General features: G+C 42.8%; 1 protein-coding gene across 2 annotated transcripts; it reads left to right on the forward strand.

The window, feature by feature from the left end:
- Positions 1-407: 407 nt before the first annotated feature.
- On the forward strand, positions 408-10,553 carry aldocb (aldolase C, fructose-bisphosphate, b). 2 transcript variants are annotated; one of them, XM_086225653.1, is made up of 10 exons: positions 440-549; positions 2,147-2,286; positions 5,999-6,115; positions 6,927-7,138; positions 7,576-7,630; positions 7,720-7,880; positions 7,978-8,061; positions 8,152-8,326; positions 8,959-9,158; positions 9,368-10,553. In XM_086225653.1, exons 2-10 carry the CDS (start codon positions 2,184-2,186, stop codon positions 9,458-9,460), a joined length of 1,200 nt encoding a protein of 399 aa, XP_086081779.1. In that variant the 5' UTR covers positions 440-549; positions 2,147-2,183; the 3' UTR covers positions 9,461-10,553. The 2 variants fall into 2 exon arrangements, with proteins under 2 accessions (XP_086081780.1, XP_086081779.1); XM_086225654.1 differs by lacking the exon at positions 2,147-2,286 and having other exon boundaries at positions 408-549.
- Positions 10,554-12,014: the final 1,461 nt, after the last annotated feature.

The raw sequence follows: 12,014 nt of genomic DNA on the forward strand, positions 1-12,014 counted from the left end.
GGATTTTGGTGAAAATGATCATTCTAACATTGCAATTGAAATATTACTCAAATATAAAAGGAATAAGTTTGTATTTTTCCCAAACTGATGAAGCCCTATCCACATTTTTACACTAATACCTATACTTTAAGAGTTTTTCATGCAGCGCTTCCCCTTGAGATGAAGTATTTTATAAAGTATTTTTACATACTTCATCCCCCGCTGCCATTACAAGTCCCTCACACACAGGTTTTGAGGTGTAACACCGCTGATTCTTCACTAGACTTTGGGCGGAGATGAGCTGCACATGGGCAACTTTCCACGTGTTTTGCTCAAACATGCAGAATCATGCTGCATTCTCACTCTGATGAATGGAGATGCTGTCCGGCGCAGGCGCATTACTGTACTCAGTCTTCATCTATGACGCAATGGCACGAGGCCCGCCTCCGTCTCGAGGGTTTCGTAAAAGGATCACGTTGCTCTGCTGCAGCGACAGAGAAGAACCGCTCCGCATCCTCCTCACATCCTGATCACCACCTGTTCTTTCTACGCTAACACGTCCAACAGCAGGTAAGAATCATTCTTAACATGAATAACGAAGACAGCTTCAGACGAAATTAATCGATAATGATGACGTGATGAGATGCTGCGCCACACTGTCTTACGATAACTCCATCTTCCTGGCTAGTTAGCTATGAATTAATAGCTAACTCACCACCGCGACCAGCGGCTCTTACATCATCTTCTTTGACGGTGTGTCACGTTAGCGTCGTTTTTGTTTTGTTTTTTTTAATCGTTTCAAAATGCCTGTGTAAAGTTGCGCATTCCACCTATCGAAGTGCGCAACAGGAAGGGCGCAGAAAAGATGACCTTCAGGGGCACACAGGAGGCGGAAGAGCCCCTTTTGTGGTTTGTGTTTAGCTGCTAGTGTAAATCGTGAATGTCCTGCTGTGGATGTCTGAATTCGTCTGGAAAATAAAAGTGTGTGTTAGCAGAGATGGTAAGTGAGGAGGAAGGGTGGAGGAGGTCGTGGTGTGTATCTGAGCTGAAGCACGTAGACCTGCTGGGATGGTGCGGGGGGGGGGGGGGGGCGGGGCGAGTGACAGCAACGTGGTGACATGAAATGGAAAAACCCGCTGTACTTTCATCGTTACGGTTACTGGCGTCTAGCATCGACAACTTGTGCTTCATTTAAACACAAAAGCCACATTCCAGATCCAGAATATTTGGATTATGAAGCCCAAAACTGTAATTACTTTGGGATTAGGATACATTTTCCATCAAGCATCAATTGATAGTTTTTTTTTTTTCTGGCCAGTACAGAATATTAATAAATCAATCAGGCTGATATTCAGTTGCAATAGATTTTACAGTTTGACAGCAGTATGAACTCCCAACGCTAGGCTGGGCTGCATTTAATATTAAACTGTTTTGTGGAAAGTTTCTTAATGAAAAAATAATTGAATTGAGTAAATTTTGCAGTTGAATATTAAAGTGTCTTGAGTTCCTAGCAAGCTCTCTCTCTCTCTCTCTCTCTCTCTCTCTCTCAATGGAAAAAAAAATTCTGAATCCAATTTTACAGTTTTTACCCCGAAAAATGTTGATTTAAAAAACAAATTCTGGTTCATTGCAAAGTAGAAAAAAGGGTAGCTTTTAAAAATGTAGACATACCAATAATATGTTATATGTTGATAATCTGCTTAACCTACAATTGGTTGATCCCTTCTTCCTAGTGTAATGAATCTGGTTATCGTCCCTTAGAAAGTCCGTAAAAGTAAAAATAAGAGTTGGACTGAAATTTCATTTGTGACAAAAATCCAAATGACAAATAAAGAAAGTCTAAGTCGACTAAACTAATGATCATTTGGAGTTGATGTTCTCCATTCATGATCATTGATTGTGTTCATGAAATGTCAAATATCAAACAATGGAACTAAATAATGAATTGATTAAGAAGCAGCTACTAAGTAGTTTCTCACTTCCAGAGTTCATCTTTGGGTTCAGCATCACACAACACTAAAACATGTAGTTATACACGACACACGTTTTCACGCTCTTCAGTCGACAGCTTGTTTTATCCAAGCAGTGTTTAAGTGCGAAATGTCCCCTCGAGTGATCTGTACATGTTCACCAGTGTCAATTTTTCTCTGAACCGCAACGCATGCAGCCTTGACGTCCGCCATCGGCTCTGGTCTCAGAGCTGAATGGGTAACAGTGCTCCTGCTAGCACTGCAGGATCCAGGCCCGAAGATAGAAAGAATCCAAACACAGCGACGTGCATCAGCGCCAAGGCCAGCGGCCTGTCTGGTAACAAATTGCAGCACCGTGAGCTGGCTTTTGTACTGTAAGCTAGCACTGCCCAGCAGGAGCCATTTAACGCACGTGCAGCTTGCAATGTAGCTAAAATGGAAGTATAAGCAAACCTACAAGTGGGTAAATGACACAGCCGAGGCACCTGTCAACAAGAAATCCATGCTATGTTCTGTGTACACTCCTTTCCTTTCCCTTCTTACATGCTTATGACTATATCATTACGATATATTAACTATACATATTACTATACATATATTTGAACTATCACTTAGTGTCACAGGTGTCATACTGCATGAGTTTAGGTAGAGTAAACCCCTCCCACCCCTCGCTGTCTGCAAGCTCTTGTAGAATAATGCTTGCAGCTACGCTTCAGAAAAGACACGCTGCAGCATCAACACTGTACATGTTCCCATTAGGTATTACACTATATTACATATTTGTGATCGCTACCTGCATCCAGTGGTGGTAAGTGAGCTTTGCAACACTAAAGAAGGAGTGGTTGCTGTTGCATGAAGAACTCAGTGCGATGTCTGGTCAGTTCATCACATTTTATCCTGAGACCAAGTTTTATGTTGATAAGAGAATGAAATACAACATGAAATATTTATTTTAGTTTGTCTCCTCTTATCAAAATGAAACCCTCATTAAAGTCACATTGTCAGAAGTGTTGGTTTTAATGTGAATTGCGTCTCCTTCTCCCTGAACACAGACATTGATGATATATTTGGTCTGCTGAAGGTCTAAATGACGCCACAGAGGGGAGTTGGCGGTTGCATCTTGATGTCGCAGTGCAGATGACGAGTTTGTTTTGTCCAGGCTGAACACTTCGCAACAGGCTGGAGTGAGAGACCGACTGATGGAGTCGCAATTCAATTAATCCTGTAGAGGCTCATGGAGTTGAAGTTTTTTTTAAAAACCAACATCCATTCTAACGCATTTTGAAGCTTTGTGGTGTCATGCAGAGATGTGCGGGGTTTCATTACAAGGCTGCGCTCTGTATAACAACGATAAACCTTGTCAGCACCAGCGTGTGATGATAATAATAATATCATCTTGTTCAAACGTGTCAGCATGACACGTTTGCAGTGAGGGTTCATTTTTAATCATCAGCATTTGTCCTGCGGAGGCGCCCTTGAGCAAACACAAACATAAAATCCCTTCCACAGTGTGTGTGTGTGTGTGTGTGTGTATATATGTGTGTTTGTTTGTGTGTGTATGTATATATGAAGAGATGAATACAACTACTACTTGAATATCAGCACGCTAGCCTAAAGTGATGCAGCACCACTAGATGTTGCCTCTACTGTTAACCAGACGCCCCATTTAAGCAGACTGAGTGAGTGTTCCCTTTGATTGCCTTCCTCTTGTACGTCCCATCTGAGGCCCACAGGACAAAGAGGAAGATCGTGTGTTTTTGCCTTCTAATTCCCATGGAGGGACAGAGTTTCCTGTAGGCTCACAAGCAGCAGGTCCCAAAATAGAAAACACTCATATCAGTGTTGTCTGTTATTTTTTTGTTGTGATATTCAGCAATACTCTTCTTTTTTTTTGTCATTGGTAAATCCTTCCCTCACTCTTGATACTGGGCAAACTGTCATGACTGAGCAGCCCACCATACGATGCGGTGGGATGAGGCAAACCAGAAATTGGACTCAGTGTGGGCGCTAGACAGCCTGCTCTAGCCTGGTTGCATGTTAAAGGCGTGTCGCATCACAGAAATGGAAACATAGATGCTGCATTTGCTGTTTGATAATGCTTCTGTTGGTCTGTCACATTGAATCAGGCAAGATCTTAGCAATAATATATTAAAAAAAACAACTGTTACTTAATCAGTTAATTCTGTAGAGATTGACATAAGAAATTTGGTTTGTTATTAAAATAAGGAAGAACATATGACAAAGGCTAATTATTGCAGTTTGATTCAGTCACTGGGGGCGGGTCTAATCAGTTCTATGACAAAACATTGACGACTGCTTGTTTTATTTACTAGCAGAGCTAGCTCGATCCAAAATGGCGGACTGACAGATGCTTAGAGGCAGCATCCAGCAGTGGCCAGTATGTCTCTATAGCTGTTTGTCACACACACACACACACACACACACACACACACACACACACACACACTGTAAGGTACTGATACGTGATCCACGACAAATGGGGTAACTTATCTATTGTGCTATGTGTGACTGAGCGTTTGGAATTGCATAAGAATTTGATTTGCCATTGTAATGCAAATATAGACAGTATTTTGCAATCATTTCTCAGCAGTCGAACTGAAACCAGAAAATAAATAGTGGAGGCACGCAGGTGCTTCACAACAGCTGGCAGGTATTTGCTGAGCATGAGTTTTTTCAGGTGAACAATTGAGCAGGGTTGCACACACACACACACACACACACACACATACAAACACACATACAAGCATACGGAAGTCCTGCCCATCATGCTTGTGCCCTTGAGTTTATCAAGTGTAAATACCCTCTCCTATTCAATGGAGAGCTCTGCCGTCCTTCCCTCAGGGCTGCTGCTCGATCCTGCAGGTCTGTCCTCGTTCAGAGGCCCTGTTAGCTGTCAGCAGTGACTCCTGCTTGACATTTGTGTTGTGGTAACTGCACACAAAGAGGCCCATGTGTTCTCTAGAGGTTGTTATCTCACAGCTTTAAGCTGAGGATTAACACTGAGGATACAGGGTATGTTAGGCGGTGCCCTGCCAGAGCTGCATTTGGAACTTCATTGGTCATATGATTCATTAAATAGCTCTGTCACCTAAAAGAAACAAATCTCCCATCTTAGCACTGGCAGATCTGACCGATCAGATAGATTAATCTGAATTCTGCAACATTCCCGTGTCCTTCCTTGTGATGTTGAACAAAGCTATTCCAGTTACGTTTTCTGCTGGGAGGGGCTTGGCAACCTGTGCAGTAGACCAGAAAGTCACAGTGTGTTCCCTGGCATGCGCTGCAGCAGTGGGAGGTGTGTTAGAGGGTGTTTGAAAACGGGAGTTCAATTTTGTGTGCATCCATTAGGGGCTGAATGAAAAAGAGTCCAGAAAAGCTAAAAAGCAAAGGGGCCAAGTGATGGATTCATCAAGGCAAAGCAGTAAAAGACGTGCATTTGCAGACAGAGCGATGTAATGACATCCGGAGTGTTGCTGAGGAGAGAGAAGCGAGCTGAGCTGCATCCAGTCCTGCTGCTATAATGAAGACGGGCAGCAGAGTATATAGGAGCGCTGTTACATAACAGCTCCCTCTTCTGTGGAGCGGGAGAGGTTACGTAACTGCTTATTTACGGCAGAGTGAAGAGAAGAGAAGGATAACTAATCTGGTTAGGAGCATGCACGATAGCACGTCGTGACAACGCAGCCGCAGCCGCCCAACGTTTCCTCCACGACTCACACCAGACAGCAAAGACAAGTGTAACATGTCCACCCCCGCCCAGATGATGTGAATGATGGGCTCTCTAAGACTGCGGTCTTTTCTCTTTCATATTTCACTCACACACACACACGCACACACACTGAGTCAATGGATTATGTGACATTTTATCATTTCAGAAGACCTTAGAGCTGGAGCATGGAAGCCATGTTGTAGCAGGACAAAATGGGTAGCCATTGCTGTCCTGCAGGTTGACTCACCGTGCAACAATGTAACCCCCTCATCGCTCTCTTTCTTGCCCCCCCTCCCCTTCTTCTCTCTCTCTCTCTTAGCCAAAATGACTCACCAGTATCCAGCACTCACTCCTCAGCAGAAGAAGGAACTGCAGGACATCGCTCAGAGGATAGTGGCCCCAGGAAAAGGCATCCTCGCGGCTGATGAGTCTACTGGTACGTATGTGTGGTTACAAAATAGAAATAATAGGCTCCAGACATTGACAGGGGAGGGCTCTGTGAATGGAGGTGAAAAAATATTAGTTATCAAAGGGGAATAATGAAAATAACATCTCTGAAACAAGAGTTAGTTATAAGGTTCGTTATGAGTGTACTTTTTTATAAGAAATATATCAATTCTGTTCAATAACGTACTGGCGATATTGATTCTACACAGACAAACACAACCGTCAGGAATGTTTGGAGTTATAAATCCCAGCATCTCTGATCCAGGCTGTGTCGTGTTCCTTTTTTTTCTGCCACATCCGTTCAGTGAAACTGACTTTTTATTTCTACTCAGGTATAAAAGAGGTTGTTTTGGTTGATCTGCGTGTTGAGTGCAGAGAGATTAGCTTGATGGACTTTAATGAGAGACAGAGAGAGAGAGCAATACTTTGATCTGTGTCACTAATACACACCTCCTGCAGGTCTCCCCTCACACTGTGCCTCCAGCTCTCATGGCTCTCATGGCTAAAGCACTCAAGCTGATGTTTTGTTCCACAAATGTGCTGAGTGAACTCACCAGATTCATTTAACGTTTGCTCAAAGGTTATAACCCTCTTTTTAAAACACTGCAGATTTTTTGCTTTGCTTTACTAAAATTGAACTCTCTCTAATCATCAAAACATGTCAAAGCCGGACAGAATAATCTACAATTGTGCAGTCATGTACACCGGAATGAGCTTGAGCCAGTTGGCATGAATAATGTGTGTGTGTGTACGTGTGTGTGTGTGTGTGTGTGTGTGTGTGTGTGTGTGTGTGTCTACAGGCAGCATGGCCAAACGTTTGAATCCCATCGGGGTTGAGAACACAGAGGAGAACAGGCGTCGTTACCGCCAGCTGCTTTTCACAGCCGACCAGCGCATCGACAGCTGTATTGGTGGGGTCATCTTCTTCCATGAAACCCTCTACCAGAGCACAGACGATGGTACCAACTTCTCCCAGCTCATCAAAGACCGCGGCATTGTTGTCGGCATCAAGGTACGCACTGCTGAACCTCCTTTAACCTGGAGGAAACCTGTATAATCGGGGAATGATTAAACAGGTTAGTTACAGGGAAAAAATGCTCATATTCCTTATTTCCTTTGAGCCACAACCAGTTTAACCATTTCCTGCATTTGGTTTAAAAACAGAAAAGTTACTTAGTGGCTTTTATTATGCAGCACCAGCTCCAAATGTCTCCACAGCAATAGTTTTGAGTCAGTATTTCCCTTCTGCAATGAAAATTGACACCATTTATGTGGGAGGTCAATCTGGAATGTGTATAGAAACACAGTCATTGCCAGCATGTTGTGGTAAACACAGACACACTCAAAACACTGATGTCATCGGCAGATCAGGTTTGGAGGACAAACTAGGTCGAAGAACGTTCTGGTATGTCTTGAATATCTGAACTAGAAGTGTGATGTCACTCACAGGTGGACAAAGGTGTGGTTCCTCTCGCTGGAACAAATGGAGAGACCACCACTCAAGGTAGGAGGCGACACTCGCTCACAAGCCCTCACACCAGTTCCCAGACCCGCTGCTGCATTCCTGACGGCTGCTTCTGTGTTGGAGTGCAGGTCTGGACGGGCTGTCTGAGCGCTGTGCACAGTACAAGAAGGACGGTGCTGACTTTGCCAAGTGGCGCTGCGTGTTGAAGATCAGCGACACCACACCGTCTGAGCTGGCCATCTTTGAGAATGCTAATGTACTAGCACGATATGCTAGCATCTGCCAGCAGGTTGGTGCGGGCTCAACAAACATTGAAATGTAACAGTTTGTAGGTTAGGGGTGTGAGGGAACGTATGAATGTGTTCACACCTTCTTGTGTCTCCTAGAATGGCATTGTTCCTATTGTGGAGCCTGAGATCCTTCCTGATGGAGACCATGACCTGAAGCGTTGCCAGTACGTCACTGAGAAGGTACTTTACTATTCACTGTTGAACTCAACTCTATTTTACTGCAAGTCACTGTCTAGTCTTTGAACACATTCACGTGTCGCCCTCTGACAGGTCCTGGCTGCCGTCTACAAGGCTCTCTCAGACCACCACGTGTACCTGGAGGGAACACTTCTTAAACCCAACATGGTCACAGCCGGACACTCATGCCCCACCAAGTACAACAGCGAGGAAATCGCCATGGCAACTGTCACCGCTCTGCGTCGCACTGTGCCCCCCGCTGTCACAGGTCAGATAGAGTGAATACGTGCAGAGCATGAAGTGACCTCAGAGTCTTTGAAGAACCCATTTTAGACTGAGTTTATGAATCACAGCGGTCACTAAACTTTTCCGACTCAACATCAGCTGGGATGCCATTGAAAAGTTAAGAGCTGTGGCAACTTATTTAACTTAAACTCAAAATCGAACCTCATTTTTATCTGACTGTGATCAAAACCTAACTCCATTCGGAAAACAAGAATTTGCGTTACTGTTTGCTTGTCGTCTCGTGGAAAGATGTGAGCCGACTCACTGCTTTGTAGAAATCTGCATCATCATTATTTTGGCTGATTTATTACAATTAAATCACAGTAAAATCGAAGTTGATAATTCCTCAGAAGAAGACAGCTGCGAGACTCATCATGCTGCTGCATCCTGTGAGTCACGTATCCCATTAGTTGTGTCTTCTGAACTGCCCCTGGATAATATTACACACCCAGGCTTTAGTTTTCTGATCAGGATACAGGGCAGCAACATGGTTTCAGAAAGATCTATCGTTTTGCTGACAAGCTGGTCTCAAGAATAGAAACACACACACAGACAGCTTGTAGACTCACAGCAAGTAGAGGATGTATATCTGACTGTTTCTCTCTGTTCTCTCAGGAGTGACATTCTTGTCAGGTGGCCAGTCTGAAGAAGAGGCCAGCGTGAATCTTAACTCCATCAACAACTGTCCACTGGCCAAGCCCTGGGCTCTGACTTTCTCCTATGGCCGCGCCCTGCAGGCCTCCGCCCTCAACGCATGGAGAGGAGATCTGAACCAGGAGAAAGCCGCTACCGAGGAGTTCATCAAGCGCGCTCAGGTCAGACAGGATCCTAAAGTATGGAAGTGTATTGCGTTTACCTGAAGAAAAAAAAAAAGGTGGAGGTCAGAAATAACCTTCAGTGAAAATTGATCAAATTGTGTTTCTCAGGTTAACACAGTACACTTGGATATCAATAGCCAAACACTACCCTTCTAATAAAATAATGCTTTTTTTACTCAATGCTGTTTTTTCCCCGTCTTTTTCAGGCAAACGGTTTGGCTGCGCTCGGCAAGTACGAGTCTTCCGGCACTTGTGGAGCTGCTGGACAGTCCCTCTACGTGGCGAATCACGCCTACTAAACACGAAAGCACCACATTCAAGTGTGGCCTAGTTACTATATAGTCTTATATCTGCTCTGCTATTAACCCTCACTTCTCCATCAATCACAGGCCTGCGCTGTCTAATGTACTTTAGAGGTATAAAATAACATCATTAGATATGTGATTTAAAAAAAACAACAAAACACCATAATGTCAAAACAAAAATCTTAAAGGAACTTGTTTTTTTTTTTCCTACTTGACCGTACAAATCAAAACAATTAGAGACACTTAATAAGTGAAGTGTATAAGCATTTTATTTCATGTGGAGCATTCTGTCAACCAGGCTCAGCGATGGGAGGTTCGAGGCTGCAACATTTTAACAGAGCATCAAAATAATCCGTCAGTATTTGACTTTTTTTTTTCTTTTTTTTTTAACTCTACCCGTCGCCACACTTGGTGCTTTCTCCCTTCTCTAAGTCACATGATCCATCACAAGCCAGTCCCAAGCAGGCCAGATCAGCATGCGTGTGTGTGTCTGTGTTTTGCTTGTGTCAGAATGCGATGTTGCTCAAACGCTAAACTAACATCTTCTCTTGACAAGCGGGACCCAAACTTTTTTTTAATTTTTTTTTTATTTTTTTAAAGAAACAAGACAGTTTTGATCTTTTGAGCGAACGTCCAAAAGCGTGGAATTCTAATGGTACTTTCAGACAGGTGTAATATCAGCAGAGGTCCAGAGACACATTCAAATTTTTCCTGTTTTTCACGCTTCTAATCATCACTGATCGGAGAAACTTCTCGTGCATCTACTCTAAGTATAACAGTAGCTTTCATTCACACAGTTAATGTATTCAGTTGTGTAAAGGTGTCAATACTATGTGATACTTGTGTGTCATTCCCCCCCCTGATTCCCTCCCGGCCGGCCCCACAAGAAGACCAGACGGTTTTTTTTGACTGACCCACCAAGCGGACCAATATGTGGGGTTAGCGGCAGGGAAACAGTCACTGCTGTGTTGGAATACTGTGATGTTTGTGATGTTAATATTGTTCTTGAAGCACTTGGTGTGTCAAATAGTGGAGATAAACTAAATTAAACAATAAATACTAGCAGAGGGCTCTGTGTGGGACCTTATTGCCCCCATGTGCTTTTTTTTTTAGTGTCAAGAATGCATGAAAGAATCTGTGTGACATATTCTCAAGCAAAACTCTCGCAATGTATCTTCATTTATATTGGAAGGTGCATAATGTACCTCGAAAACTGGAAGCACTTTCATCTTAACCGATCCAGAAACTGATCATTTATTTCTTCGTGCGACTCCTGCATGACATGAACGCTGTTGAAGGAAAAAAACAATGAATTTTGTTGCATATGAAACTAAAAATATGTTCTGGACTACATATTTTAAATCTAGGTGGCCTGTCCCATATTTCCAACGCTGTTCAACTAGTAGAGATTTCGCTAATTTATTCAGATGAAGGTTTCAGTGCAGGTTCCATGAACAGTGAGATCGATCGCTGAGAGATGAAGAAGAAGAACGATGAGGAAGAGCGGACAAGATGCAGAAGGAGGACAGACGCGGGGGGCCAGAGGACAGGCAAGACCAGGCAGAGCTTTGAACGACAATAACCTTCAGTACTAATATCTGGAACATGACCTTTAGGCTGTAGAAATAAACCATGCAACTGGCTGTATATATTTAAAATGTATTTTGTAGTAAAATATTCATATAAAATATGGAAGGCAATAAATGTAATAAGAATAGGTGTGTCCTCAATTTCCACTGTAGTGAGTATAGCTGGTACCAATTTGGACTCTATAGGCCAAATGGTGCAGAAGTTATTGAAAAACAAATTATCGTTAGTGTGAAAAAATCAGTGCAGTCAAATATTCATATAGAATAAAAGAAGCAATAAAAAGAGCCGTGCCCTGCATTTATGCACACCCTGGTATTCATTAAATCGTGGACTCCCAAGGTTTTGCAGAATGAAAAAATACTGACAAAATATTAGAGAAGTAAAATCCAAATTTGCACTGATTTGGATTATTTCATAACATGACATTCATGCTACTTGGGAGAAAATAGTGAATTATGAATGTATATGAAAATGCATCTTGGAAATTCATATTTCTATGAAGTATAAGAAGAATACTATCAAAAAGAGACTTGTTCTATAGAGCTGGTCTGGTATTAATATCTGGAGGTGATAAGAACAGCCTGGGTCACATGACATGTAAGCTATCAAAAGAGAACAATCGGCTCTGCAGCTTACAAAGAATCCATCTGATCTGAAAAAGTCATATGAATTATCAGAGGCCATGAGATACCAAACAAAGAGGTGCGCCTCTACTCCTGGTCTAGTAGCTGGTACTTTTTAGACTTTAGACCTGTAGACTTAAGACCTGTGGACTTTAGACCTGTGGACTTTAGACGCATAGACTTTAGACCTGTAGACTTTACACTCATAGACTTTAGACCTGTAGAATTTTAGAACCATAGACTTTAGAACCATAGACTTTAGAACCATAGACTTTAGACCTGTAGACTTCACACTCATAGACTTTAGACCTGTAGACATCACACTCATAGACTTT

This window comes from Aulostomus chinensis, chromosome 15 (assembly GCF_037954235.1).
Source record: "Aulostomus chinensis isolate RoL2024-O1b breed Wild chromosome 15, RoL_Achi_v1.0, whole genome shotgun sequence".
Classification (NCBI taxonomy): domain Eukaryota; kingdom Metazoa; phylum Chordata; class Actinopteri; order Syngnathiformes; family Aulostomidae; genus Aulostomus; species Aulostomus chinensis.